Here is a 15,095-nt window from a genome sequence, read left to right as displayed (position 1 = left end):
TTTGATAGGATAACAAGCCTTGTGGATAAGGGAGAAGCGGTGGATGTCATATACCTAGACTTTAGTAAGGCATTTGATATGGTCTCGCATGATATTCTTATTGATAAACTAGGCAAATATAACTTAGATAGGGCCACGATAAGGTGGGTGCATAATTGGCTGGATAACCGTAGTCAGAGAGTTGCTGTTAACAGTTCTAAATCCTGCTGGAAAGGGATAACAAGTGGAGTTCCTCAAGGGTCTGTTTTGGGACCCGTACTGTTCAATATCTTCATCAATGATGTAGATATTGGGATAGAGAGTATGCTTATTAAGTTTGCAGATGATACCAAACTGGGTGGGGTTGCAACTTCTTTGGAGGATAGGGACTTAATTCAAAATGACCTTAGCAAGTTAGAGAAATGGTCAGAGGTAAACAGGATGAGGTTTAATAAAGAGAAATGCAAAGTGCTCCACTTAGGAAGGAACAATCAGTTCCATACATACAAGATGGGAAGTGACTGTCTAGGAAGGAGCATGGCGGAAAGGGATCTAGGGGTCATAGTGGACCACAAGTTGAATATGAGTCAACAGTGTGATGCTGTTGCAAAAAAAGCAAATATGAGTCTAGGTTGTATCAACAGGTGTGTTGTAAGCAAAACTCGTGAAGTCATTCTGCTGCTCTACTCTGCACTAGTTAGGCCTCAGCTGGAGTACTGTGTGCAGTTCTGGGAGCCACATTTCAAGAAAGATGTGGAGAAATTGGAAAGGGTACAGAGAAGAGCGACAAGAATGATTAAAGGTTTAGAGAACATGACCTATGAAGCCAGGCTTCATGAACTGGGCTTGTTTAGTTTGGAAAAAAGAAGATTAAGGGGGGACATGATAGCGGTTTTCAAATATCTAAAAGGGTGTTACAAGGAGGAAGGAGAAAATTTGTTCCTCTTGGTTTCTGAGGACAGGACAAGGAGTAATGGGCTTAAAGTGCAGCAGGGGAGGTTTAGATTGGACATTAGGAAAAAATTCCTAACTGTCAGGGTGGTCAAATATTGGAATAAATTGCCAAGGGAGGTGGTGGAATCTCCCTCTCTGGAGATATTTAAGAACAGGTTAGATAGACATCTGTCAGGGATGGTGTAGACGGAGCTTGGTCCTGCCTTGAGGGCGGGGGGCTGGACTCGATGACCTCTCGAGGTCCCTTCCAGTCCTATTATTCTATGATTCTATGATGTGCTTTTCATGGCCTTGAATTTGGTAGGGCCCTACCTATACACCTTACTGACTATATCTGAGGTGATTAAATTCACTTCAGGTTCCCCGTTTTCATTTTGGAAGTCAAATTTCTACACTATGTTTAAATGTCATGACCATTAGAATTATTAATGGAATAGTTCAGTGTAACAAATAGAATCATAGAGCTGGAAGAGACCTCAGCAGGTCATCAAGTCCAGCCCCCTGCACAATGCAGGACCAATCCCAACTAAATTAACCAAGCCAGGGCTTTGTCAAGCCAAGACTTAAAAACCTCTACGGATGGAGATTCCACCATCTCCCTAGGGAACCCATTCCAGTGCTTCACCACCCTCCTAGGGAAATAGTTCTTCCTAATATCTAACCCAGACCTCCCCCACTGTAACTTGAGCCCATTGCTCCTTGTTCTTCCATTCCTTACTACTGTAAACAGCTTTCTCCATCCTCTTTGGAACCTCCCTTCAGGAAATTGAAGGCTGCTATCAAATGCCCACTCACTCTTCTCTTCTGCAGACTAAACAAACCCAAATCCCTCAGTCTCTCCTTATAGGTCACGTGCTCCAGCCCCCTCATTTGGTCTTCTAAAGTTAAATATGTATAGATCAACTCCTCACAAAGCATTCTATTCGCCAAACTTTGCAAAAAAAATCAGTGTATTAACATAATTTGTAGGGAATAGTTCCAGTTCTCTTGGGGCTTAATTACAGTTTAGATTTAAGAGTGGTTTTTACTGCCTCTGGTGAACCTTCACAACAGCTTTAACAGGAAGCAATGCTTTCCATGAGCCACAATGCCTTTTTCAAAAAAGTGCATTCATGCAATTATCAACTGTAGATGTTTAGGTCCTAAAAAGTTTGTAGAAGTTGTGTGTGTGTGATTATATATCCAGAAATGCCAGGAGCAGACAAGCATATTGAGTATGATAATTAAGCTTTATCACACATAAAAAGTACCACTTATACAAACACTGCTTTTTAAAGTCAGTCTTTCCTTACTATATGGTGTCATGCAGAAATCTCTGCAAAATTACAACTAATTACTGCATTAAAAAGAGGAATTAAATACAATTTGTAGTAGGTTATCATGATACAATTAATATCAAATGAAAGAACCCTGCTTCTACAGAATTGACAGTTTGTCTCGTTTGAATGGGAGTCTAGGCTACATACAGTCTGTGCAATATGTTACATTGATTATAATCTCAGATTAGCTGCAGCGCTGTCCCTGAAATGATAACTCAGTCGGTATACTGCAGTGGCCTTGGCTCGGAAGCTGAGTCAGCTCCGTTTCCTGTCTGCAAAATAATTCACCCCAATATGAGTCCAACTTTAAACAATATGACTCATGTTGAATGGACTAAGCGAGTTGGGAACTTTCACTACGCTATTTCTATAGCTAGATTGGTTAAACACATCCAAAGACCCAGGTTTTACTAAAACTATAACCAGGGAAGCAGGGAACCATTTATATATGTTGCAAAACCTTGACACTTGCTATCTCAAAAGGCATGGACAAAGACAGAATAGTGATCCATAATAATAGGCACAGTTCTCATTCACATTCTTGAAGCTCTTCCCACAATAACCATAGCTTCCCACAATCATGTTAATGAAAGCTTCACTGGTCAAAAATTCAGTGTCTGGTCAATGAGATCCTATAACGTCTTGTAAACATTTGAGTTCAGCAGACTATGACAGATTTTTATTTTTTAGTTAAGCCATTACAATGAAGCTCATCTCTCTGGACAGCAGCTAAGAAAGTGATGCATCAACAGTCTTGTCACATTAATAGTACGGAACAATCTAGTCACCTATCCACAAAATGAAACCATTCTGCATCACACAAGAAATGGAATGCCTCGGAAACATTCAGCTATCAATTCCATATTAATGTGAATTTGTAGTGGAAGAAAACATAGCTCATGAAAACAATAAGATCTGTTACATCAAATCAAAATTAGGAAGAGAGGAAAATATAATTGCGACAAAAGTGAAAATCATTAGCTCGGTTATTTAAAAAATGTCCAAAATACTAATTACTTCAGTGTGGTAGTAAATATTTCAACACGCAGATTAAAAAGTCAATATAGCCCAAGCACACTATGTTGCTCAATATTTGTTCAACAAAAAGCGACCCATCTAAACAAGATTAATAATAGTGCTGGGTCAGGATTTAAATACAGATCTAGTTCTCTCCTGTTACATTTTGCAATGTTTTATTTGATCAGTTCAGAGAACAATGGTCACAATTTTACAAAATAAAATTCTCATGCAAGAGATACAGGAACAAGCACCTAGAAAACAGCTGTACAGTTATTCACACACTACCAAAGACAAATCCTCCTCAGCTAGTATTTTAATATCATGGCAGAGCCAAACACACAATGAAGCCCTCTAGAGATACAGCATTATTAATTTTCCATAAGCACACTGGGCACAGCAGATCAGACTAATGCAAAAAAGAGTGATATTGTAATTTGCTACGTGTTTCATTTTTGTAATGTAGATACTGAAGAAAAACTAAATTTGATTCAGACATTTTAAATATTTATAACTGAAGGGATTCTTTGCTTCCATCAGTTATGAACAGTCAGTTTCCTATCATGTGAATTCTTATTCACAAAACAGATAATCTAAACCAAAGATCCCATGTGATGTTACATAAAAAGCACCAGTACTGCAACATTTTCCAAAATACAATGCAAGAGAAAAATCTGATTAGGAATTTTGGAGGATATTTACATATTCAGCTCTTACATACATACATTCTACAAGCCAGGCAGGCAATGAAACAGCATATATCCTGTATTTCAACACTTGCAGCTCTAATTCCATTTGGGAGCTACCAGTTCAAGATCTAAATAACACTTTTAAGTATTAATTTAAAAAAACGTTAGTTTATACAGAACATATTACACTAAACAAAACCAGGCTTCCTGATTTAAGAAGGTATTCAGTTATTTTCTCTCCTCTTCCTAGGTTTGTTAAAGACCTTAAAGTAGGGGCCATTATTATAAATGTGTTTGATTTTCTTATACAAATCACCTCTTCCCTCCTCTAACCTGTCCTCCGAAGATGGCAAAAAACATGCAATCCTCACAGAGCTGGAAAGTTGCCTGAATAGTATTCTGCTCGAACAGTGAGCAAAATATAGAAGTGCATACTGGTGACTGGGTGGGGTTTTGTAAAAGTGTATCTGAATTTCATATACAACTTGGCAATTTTTTTTCAAATAGCCAGAAGTGGACTACATAGTGGGAAGCAGCACAGAGTTCTAACATTAAAGGTTCCCTTGTAAGTTTTCAAAAAGATTTATTGAATAAAGTAAAAAGAAGATATTCCTTTCTGAGGTAGCTGACCTGTTGACTGACTGCTCATCAAGGTTAGGAGACAGAGACGGCTTTCCTAGAAACATCAAAATTATGTACCAGTTTTTATTAAATGTAAAAAAAAAAGATGGCTAAGGATTCTCCATTTCAGCTTTGTAGCTCCTAAAAGAGACAGCTAGCAGTATTGTGTAGTCATATTTAGCTCTGCTCTGGCTCCTGCAAGCCCCTATGTGGGGCCGTTCTGGTTTGTGTAGACTCAAGGAAGATGCCATAACTTAGAATAGCTGCTAACATGCTAAGCTACACCAAATGCCATTTTGGCTCCCAGACAAACCCAGAAAATTGGAGGGCTTTGAACAATTGTTGCCTCTCATCCCCCAGCGGCACCTTGTGTACTGCTCCTCCAGACGGTTCAATTAGAGTCTTGGCCAGAACGTGTAACATACAGCATCTTCGTTTGGGCCACCTTTCTTCTTTGTAATTTCTCTGCTTCTTATATGTCAGCATACTGCACCATCAGGAGCTTTTAAGAAAGCTAGACTGTATTAAAAGAGCAGTAGTTATAGTGGAACGATTTATTCAATAATTTGCATACTTTTTAGAAAAAGCATTAATTATTTCCCCTATTCTTCATCCATGTCTATCGATAAGTTAGGCAGATGGGGAAAAGCATACATGAAGGCTAGCAAGCAAAGAGCTAGTTACTTACTGAAACACATGACTCATGGCAAGACTGACATCTTTGTTTATTGCAACGTAATTTTTACCATTATGTCAATTAAAAAAAAAATCCACGTATTTGGGTGCGTGCTTCTTTTGCAGTGAAAGAGAGAAATTTAACCAATACTATAAAAAGCTGGCTATATTTTATCAATACCACATACCAGAATGCCTTTGGCTTTTTGTAAGATAAACGAGAATTAGGAACAGCTACTCCTGCACAAACTTGAATTACAGTTGAAGAGAACACTTGCTTCAATGAACAGTAATCTCATTTATAATGCTTATGATTAGGGCTCTGTGCTTGTCTCAGAAATCAGATTCCTGAACTTTCTATGACCCGTGACTTCTGCAGCAGTCAATGTGGTAGATCTTGAGGTTCTGGGGCTAGCTGCTGCTTGGGGGACCCCATGACCAACAGGACTGGGCACTGCTGGATCGGTTTCAGTGCCAGTAGCTCGGTCGGCCCTTGCCATTTAATTTTAAGACAGCTATACAGCTATCAACACAAAACCAGAAAAAGAAAAAATCTGGCCTAAGTAGTAAAGCCTTCTTTCAAAAATCATAGTCAAGAAACTAATTTCACTCTCTATCATAGGACTGGTTTCTCTGGCTTTGGGGGAAGGAAATATATTCTGAAGTAAAATATACTATTACTTTGTCAATATTAAACTGTGGTAATTATGTTCTACAGCTGTGATGAGAAAGCAGAGCATTTATTTTATGCTGTCAACAGAGTTTAAATTACATTAGATTTCAGTCCTCTTCAGTTTATGGATTTTCAGGGAGATAACAAAAACAATGTACTTAACACTAATGTGTATATAGACTTTAAGAGCATCATAACCACCCAGTTCACCTCCAAGAACCTGCCTCCCACATTTGCCACCTTCCTATTGTCTGGGATGGGTGATTGGGAACAACCAATTAACTATGAAGTGAACAGGGGACTTTTCAAAAGCCTCTTCCTTCTGTTAGCTGCACCACTCTCTCTCATCTCAGTTGAACTATTGGAACTATGTTTTTAGGACACTGTGGATCTGATCTATCAGACATTTTGGAATCTATAAGGAATTTTTCCTGTTGGACACATCTGGCATCGATCCGGTGAGGATTTTTTCCCAACCTTTTCTTCAGATTCATGGAGGCACAGCTGGGTTGTAAGCATTAAGACTTTAAAGTTTAATATTAGGAAAGGTAAGGCTGCTCAATTTGTCATAAATCTGTTTTATTGTCCAGTAACTGAGGCCTGGGATTTACTGGCGTCTTTGCAGGCTGAGTCGCCGCCCTGCCTCCACCAATCTCTACCCATACACTTCCCTTTACAAAAGGGAAAGCAGACAAACTAACTCGAATATAGAGGTTGGGCTTAACAAGTTAAACTTTAGGATCCTGCTCCCATCCCCTTTCCCCACATGGGGCAGCCAGCTCCCACTCCCACCCCCAGGGCTGGAGCAGCCTTCTGCCTGTAGTGGGTCATGGCTGCTCCCAGGTACCAATTAACCAGTACCCAGTAGGCATCACCCAGCAAGTGATTCCTGTTCACATCCGTAGTATAGGCAGGTGTATCCCAAGTGTCTGGTATGTGAGAGTGGGCTATGGGCACGCAGTGAGCTAAGTAAGCTTCAATCTCCCACCTAAATCCATCCTGTCCCCCCGATCAAGACCTTGCATCATGGCAATCTATTAGGAAGGAGGTCTGGAAACCACACCCTCAAATGCCTATCAAAACCACCTTTTCAGTTATGTGGTGTCAGAGAAGGGTGTCATGTTTTACTGTAAATTTTAACTTGTGATCACTGTCACTGTTAAGATTTCCAAGTAACTGATGTTGAGTGGAATCTTAAGAGAAGTGGCAGTTTCAGAAATATACTGAGTTTTCCACTTTGAGATGGATTGTTTTCTGGATACAAATATCCATAATGAAAACCACAGGCTGGGATAGTATCTGCAGCATTTTGAGAAAACAATTGTTCTAATACAAAATAGTATGGCAGTGATTTACATATAAAAGAAAATAGACTTTCATTTTATGAGCTACTATAAATTCTATTGAAGAGTCCATCTTGTAAAACATACCTTTAACAAAGCTTTTTAATCTTTTTTTAAAATAGGGTGTTTACAAATATTTAAATAAACTATTTTAGATAAGAAATATATTCACAGTGCCAGCTTCCCAAGTAGGAACTTAGGAGACAGCAACTCATTTTACATTGAAAAACAGTGAATAATCTAGTAGCACCTTAAAGACTAACAAAACATGTAGATGGTATCATGAGCTTTCGTGGGCATAACCCACTTCTTCAGATGACTGGAGTATTAAAAGTCCAGATCCAAAAATAAATAAGGGAAGTAGAATAGTGGTAGAGATGTAGCCGTGTTAGTCAGGGGTAGCTGAAGCAAAATGCAGGACAAGTAGGTGAGTGGGGAAGGAAGAGGAGGGGAAAAAAAAGAAAAAAGACAGTGAATAGATTGTTCAAGTAATTACAAAAGAACTATTAGCACCTCCCTTGTTTGTTTGTTTGGTTAAGTCACTAGGATATGAAAGGTAGTGTGCCAGCCAGCAGATATTTCTCTTCATTCCATTCTGATAAGAATTAAACTTGTAAACAAAGTTAAGTTCCAACCCTTCCCAGTGTATTTGGCTTGTGGAATTGGCCTGAAACAACAGGGTGACTTGGAGTGATATCATAATAAGTGTCCAGATATCAGCTGGCTCGCACACTGCCTTCCACATCCTAATGACTTAACCAAACAATGCTAATTGTTCTTTTCAGCCTCTTGTAACTACTTGAGCAATCTATTCACTGTCTTTTTTCTTCCCCCCCCCCTCCTTTTCCCCACCCTTCCCTTATTTATTTCTTGGATCTGGACTTTTAATACTGCAGTCATCTGAAGAAGTGGGTTATGCCCAGGGAAGCTCATGACACCATCTACATGTTGTGTGTCAGTCTTTACGTTGCTACTAGATTATTCGTTGTTTTTCAAATTTTTCTAGTTACAGGCTAACTTGGCTACCCCTCCGGATCATTTTATATAGGTCACTGAACAAATGGCAACTTACAGACATTAACAACTTATTCTTTAGTAGTGAACAGCTCAAAACTGATTAACAATAGGATATTATTTTTTTTTCCAAACTGTGCAGACATTCCTGTGGAGAGAATGGAAGCAGTGGAGTATATACATTCAAAAAGATCAAAGAAGAAAATTAATAAAAAGACTATAAATACTGCACCACAGGAGATTTGTGGATTCCCACCAAGGAAATCCAACTCTAATGGGTGGACATTTAGAAAAGAACCACCAAAGATGAAATGTTATTGTTTTTCCTTTTTCAGTTTAAAAGTTAGAGTGTATAGGCCATGTCTACACTACAGAAAAGATCAAAGCAGCAGCAGTCGATCTTCCAGGGTTCGAATTAGTGGGTCTAGTGAAGACACGATAATTCGAACTGAGAGGGCACTCCCGTCGACTTCTGCTCCTACGAGAAGTTAGGGAAGTCAAAGCCCTGTGGATGGTGCCAAAATTCGATTTAAGATACTTCGACTCCAGCTATGCAATTTATGCAGCTGGAGTTGCATATCTTAATTCAAACTTATCCCCTAGTGCAAACCTAGCCATACAGAATATAAGACAATACACACATCGTGAAATGCTTCCAACATCATCCACTCACAGCTTACCTGCAGCTCAAGCTTGGCTTCGATTCTGATCTGTTTCACAGCTATATGATATTTTTGCTACCTTATACAAATTCAGTATACACTCCATCTTTAACAATCTGTTCAATCATCTTTAACAAGCTGTTCAATCAATCACATTGGTGTCAGATGCATTATTTCCAATGTTTTGAATCATTATTGTGAACCCAGGCTTAAAAATAGGGTATACACAATATTGGTGATCATATTCTTATCTCAGAGGATAACATGAATAGAATATTGGGGAAATATCAAGATCCAAGCAGAGGTTAAGCTTGGTTTCTGAAATCAAAGGGTTGAAGACTCAGGTTTCTTCTCCAACTATTGTGATTAGTCAACAGAATTGTTTGTGACATACCAGTGAAAAATATACCTCGCAGAAGTTATTATACGATGGCCCACGGAGCACATGGCGCAGAGCGGCATGGGGCCTCAACAGTTGGGCACTTTGAGCATTCTGAAGCTATGGCAAGCAAGAAGTCTGCCTGATGGTCCTACTGGGCTACTGGTGGGGAGCCACCTACCTAAGTGCCTCCTGGCCAAAGTCTGCTTCTGGCAACCCCTTCTGCACTTTGGCTCCTTGCTTCAGGTCACTGCCCAAATCCTCTGCACCTCCTTTCCCAGATCACAAATCCCTTCCAGACTCTGCACCCTTCTTACATCCCCTCCCAGGCCAGAATCGTCTCCTGCTCCCCAATCCTCTGCCCCTAAGTTACAACTCGCTCTTTCACTCAAGCTCCTCACCCTCTCCTGCACCCAAACCCTTACTCCAATCTCCATTCCGCACCCAACCTCCATCCCAGACCCTCCCCCCTAGAATCTTAGAGTGCCCCGCCCCCCAATCAAAAATTGTCCATTCATGCCTGGAGAAGACAAAAGAAATGACTGGAATATATAATACAGTGTCCACAAATCCATTCAATGTGGAGTGTGTGCCAAAGAAAAACTGGAATAATATGTTACAGATGTGAGAAGGAGCTGCACTGCCAGTCATAATACAAGGATAAGCCAATTTTAACTGGGCATAAGTCAAAATCTAATAGTCACGAGGAATCCTGTAGTTGTTGCTGTCTTTATGAAACTTAACAGATGCCTCTCTGAGTTCACTATTTTGGTTGAACTACAGGCAACATCAGATATTCTTAAAATATAATTCAGTGATTCTAATACTTTATAGTCTTCACTTGGTAAATGGGCTATTAGTTTGTAGCACTTCAGAAAATACAAATTATTAATCTCTGATGTGTACATATGAACACAATTACGAAAGATCCCTTTCTTTTGTGAGAGAATATGGAATCTGTTTACCTCTTCTATTTCTAGAAAAAGCCACTGTAAGTTTAATTATAAACATACTAAATTTAAGTCATTGCTAAGTGACCAAAAGATTTGCTTATATATGAAAAACAACTACACACACAAATCTGCATAAATGGAGAGAGAGCTAGCGTTGAAGTCAATAGGTGCCATGTAAACATTAAGGGACAGAAATTATTTATTTCTCCTCTGTACTTACTGATCTATATCCAAAACATTTCAGATTCTAGTGGCATACATCTTCCACGTCTATGCCCAATGCTATGCATAAGAATGTGTTACAAGCATGCACACAGCACAGGACAAGCCTGAAAGTCCAACCATAAAATTAATGAAGCAATTAGTCCACAATGAAAAGCAGTTGCTTGCAAGATTTATTAGCAGAAATATTTTAAGATAAAGCCATTCTGAAGGAGACACAATATTTCACAAGTTACATTCACAAGTTCAGGTTAAAAGAAACTTGAGTAAAGTTTCAATTCAACAGCAAGAACTTTTATATCTTATAGTATCTGGCAATCTGTTCGGTTTTTGGAAAGTATCCAAAGAGTATCATAGGAAACTGGATGTTAACACTCCCTGCAAGTGAAGAGGATATGGTAAACACAGGGGATTCAGAGGTAGTTACTGCTAAACTGGATGTAAAGGCTAAGGACGTTAAGGACTAGTCGATTCGCCTCCCCCTCCCCCAGATGCCTCTATCAGCTGTGCAGGACTGCCCCTTTGAAATGCGGAGACGGCGTTCAAAGGGCAGCGCCACACAGCTGATCCCTGGTGGCTCAGCTGTGTGGCACTGCCCCTTTGAAAGGCCAAAGAGGCATTTCAAAGTGGCGCTGTGGAGCCCGGGTCAGCTAGGGAGTTCCTAGCTGATCCTAGGCTCTGCAGCATTTCTGCGGAACCCAGGATCATCTGGGGAGAGCCCAGCTGACCCCAGCTCCACAGAGCTTTTCAAATCCGCAGTGCAGCATGAACCCCATTGACTCCGGGCTCCATGCTGCGCTGAGGATTTGTAATGCACAAGAGCACCCACTGGGGACTCTTGTACATTTCAAAGCTGGCACGCCCTCATGCAGCCCTGAGTCAGCAGGACTTCCCGCTGGTCACAGGCTGCATGCGGAGTTGTACATTTTAAAGGAGGAATGCAGAAGTGCCTATCGAAATTCCATCGACTACTCAACAAGTCAATTAACAGATATTTAACATCCTTAGTGAAGGCTTCATATTTGTATAAGGAGTTTGGAAATGAAGATCAAAAAATTGAAGATGTCTATCAGCTCTTCAATAATTTGGGACCCTTTTCTCAAACTTACATCAGTTGAAAGAAATAGATTATTATTAACAGCACAAGGAAAAAAATTCTAGAAAGGGGGAAGTAGTATGATGGACAAGACTACAAACACATTACATCTGTAGGGAAGAAATAAGAGTAATTAACTTTTATAAATCCTAAAAGCAAGGTGGACTTATATTTATAAAGTTTCCTTTGGAGAAGCACAATATATGCACAGCAGCTTTTCAGTGGTTCGTAATTTGCCATTCCTGGCAACATACAATTCATCTGAATACCTATTTTCATTCTGTCATCATGCAAATGGAAGGACTGTATGTGGCTTCTTCACAAAGTAAATAGCATTCTAGTGCACCTGGCTAGAGAAAGCTTCTAGTTTTTTGCTTATGCTTTTCTAGTCCTTTATCACAAAACAAAGTAAGAGGAGTGAATTTGTCAGAGACCTGGCTCTAATTTTAAAAGTATGCAAGGGTGTGCGGATGGGGGAGGGAAGGGGGGAGAAGAGAGGGAAAGGAACGTTACTTCAGGCTCAAGCTTAGGAACTGCTGAGCACCCAACAACAACTTTCCAGGGGCTTTGAAAAACTTTTAAGATGCTCAGCATGTTAAAGAATTGGGCCCTTGGAAAGTAAACACAGGTTGAACCTGCCAAATCTGGGACTCTCTGGTCTAGAAAGATTAGAGGATTGGGCCAAAAGAAATCTGATGAGGTTCAAAAAGGACAAGTGCAGAGTCCTGCCCTTGGGATGGAAGAATCCCAAGTATTGTTACAGGCTGGGGACCAACTGGCTAAGCAGCAACTTGGCAGAAATGGACCTGGGGATTACAGTGGATGAGAAGCTGGAGATGAGTCAACAGTGTGCCCTTGTAGCCAAGTATCAGAGGGGTAGCCGTGTTTGTTTATGCAGATTCAGACTATGAGAAGTCCTGTGGCACCTTATAGACTAACAGATTTATTGAAGTATAAGCTTTCATGGGCAAAGACGAAGTGGATCTTTGCCCACAAAAGCTTATGCTCCAATAAATCCATTAGTCTATAAGGTGCTAAAGGACTCCTTGTTGTTCTTGCAGCCAAGAAAGCTAATGGCATATTGGGGTGCATTAGGAGGAGCATTTTAAGCAGATCTAGAGAAGTGATTATTCTCCTTTATTCAGCATTGGTGAGGCCACATCTGGAGTATTGTGTCCAATTCTGGGTCCCCGCATTACACACAGGATGTGGATGCATTGGAGAGGGCTCAGGCAGGGGTCGGCAACCTTTTCAAATGAAGAGCCAGCCAAACTATGTCAAAATTCAGGACAAATGGTCAGCAAAGAGCTGTGCAAGAATGCCCATTTGCATGACTGAAAATATACAACTTAATATTATTGATGACTGACAATGATTAATGATAGCACAAATGAAACAGTGTATTCACAGACTTTATTTAATGGGACTTCTGCTGCTGCATCTTTTTGCACAGTTCTTTGAAGTTTACATCATAATGGGTCAAATCCAGCTTTGTGCATGCATTCAGTCTGCCTTCTGTCAATCTTATGGCAGGGGGCTGGGGATGTGGGGGTGCCGGAGTCTGGGTTGGCGTGCACAAGGGGCTCAGGGCAGGGCGTATGGGGCAATGAGGGACTCAGGGCACAAGGTTGCGGTGTGGGAGAGGGGTGCAGGAGTGCTATGGCAGGAAACTGGGGGTGCAGGAGTCTGGGGATATGGGGATATGAGGGGCTCAGGGCACAGGGCTTTGGATGTCTAATGGGCTCAGGGTTGGTGTGTGGGGGGAATGCAGGAGTATTATGACACTGCAGCCAGACGGGCTGGGACCAAATTGGGGGCTAGTTGGACAGGCTTCATTTTTAAATACAGTAAAATATTATGTCCCACACAAAAGATTTCAACATTGTCTTAATTTATAGCAGGGTTGGGGGCCAATGAGCAACAGAAAAAAAATCAGCCAAGGATCGCACACGTGAGAAGCAGAAGCAAAAAAAACCCCAACCCTCACTGATGTGGCCCCCAACTGAAACACCTCACTCCCTGGTGCTCCAGTCCCACAGTGGGGAGAAGGGCAAGGAGGACTGAGGTTCAAGGCCTCAGGCCAGATGTACTCTTCTGGGGTTCCAGGGTGAGTGGGTTTTGTGGGCCCCTTGAGGCTCTGGGTTGGGGCCAAAAATGAGGCATTAAGTGTGTGGGACAGGGATAGGGGTGCAGGATCTGAGCAGGAGGTGGGCTGTAGGAGGGGGTAAGGGTGCAAGGTCTGGCCAGGGGGCAAGCTGCCTGGCCAGGAGGCAGGGGTTATCTGGCCAGGGGACAGAGGGGATTTTTGTCAGGGGGCTGAGGATATCTGGCAGGGGACAGAGAGTGTCTGGCTGGGGGTAGGTAAGGATTTTGGCCAGAGGGCTGGGGCAGGCTGTCTGACATGGGAGTGGGGGGGGAGTGACTGAAGAGGTTGGGAGTCTGGGCATGAAGGGGTGTGGAGGCACTTATTTCCGCACCACATGGCAGGCAATGTGTAACACGCCTCCTGCTGCTTCTATTCGCCAGCAGGCAGACTCCATGAAGCGGCGGCAGGGGAGGCTGCAGAAGCGTGTCCTGAGGGTACAAATTAGCAGTGTGCAAGGAGCCATCTTTAGTTCCTGGTTTCCCCAAAGTAGGGGAAGCCAAATGTAGAGGCAGGTCTAGCCTGTTTGTTCCCTGCATGTCAGATCCTGCCTCAGGGCTTTCTCCTCCCGCCCCTCCCTGCAGGAAGTTGCACTGATGCTCCAGTCATGAGGGGGCAGGGAAAGAGGCTAAGACTGCAGCACCAGCACAGGCTCCCTGCTGTGGGGAGAGAAAGAGGGGGCTGAGCTAGGGTTACCAGGTAGTCTCCAAACCCCCCTCCCCCCACACACATACGATCTAAGCTGGGGCTCCAGAAAAGCCTTATCGGGCTCCCTAGAGAGCCCTATTTGACTCACGAGCCATAGGTTGCCGACCCCTGGGCTGAGGGATTTGTGCTTGTTTAGGCTGCAGAAGAGAAAAGCGAGGAGGGGAGCTGATAGCAGCTGTCAAGGCTGTTCCCCGCTCTGGCACTCCACGCGCAGAAGGTGGGGGCCCTCCAGAGAGCTGCAAAACCTCATGTCTACAGGCACTGGTTACAAAAACTCCTCCCCAGAACCCTAATACCCAGATTTTGGGAATTTTGCTGCCACCATCAAGTGCTTTGATCCCCTTTAAAAAAAAAAAAGGAATTAAAAATACTTGGAGTCACCCCCAGAGACCCGCAAGCTCTTTTATCCTAAAAGAGAGAAAACACAAGCTGCAGTCTCTTGTAGCTAACCCCCTTACTCCGAGGCCTGCAGATACACAGGCAGACCTTCCAGGACACAAGAATCAAATAATCACCTTAACAGAAGTGATTTTTATTGCCAAACAAAAGATAAACTCGATAAAGCAGACTTGGTTGCTAGATGTACCAAGCAACTGCGGAAAACAAATTAAAACAGAGAACAAAGTGTCAGCATGATGCTTAGATGTG

General features: G+C 41.8%; 1 protein-coding gene across 7 annotated transcripts in view; it reads right to left on the bottom strand.

The window, feature by feature from the left end:
- Positions 1-15,095, bottom strand: part of TPST1 (tyrosylprotein sulfotransferase 1) — a 104,503-nt gene that overhangs the window by 25,389 nt on the left and 64,019 nt on the right. The window contains exon 4 of one of the 7 annotated variants that reach the window (XM_075905092.2): positions 3,429-5,098. The exons of 5 other annotated variants lie outside the window; for them this stretch is intronic. In XM_075905092.2, the coding sequence (XP_075761207.1) occupies positions 5,075-5,098 (24 nt within the window). In that variant the 3' untranslated portion in view covers positions 3,429-5,074. Of the gene's footprint in view, positions 1-3,428; positions 5,099-15,095 lie in introns of those variants that run through there. One more of the 7 variants, XM_075905091.2, reaches the window with a different exon arrangement.

Source organism: Pelodiscus sinensis, chromosome 21 (genome assembly GCF_052426305.1).
Source record: "Pelodiscus sinensis isolate ZL-2025 chromosome 21, ASM5242630v1, whole genome shotgun sequence".
NCBI lineage: Eukaryota > Metazoa > Chordata > Testudines > Trionychidae > Pelodiscus > Pelodiscus sinensis.
This window is presented reverse-complemented; position numbering and strand designations above follow the sequence as displayed.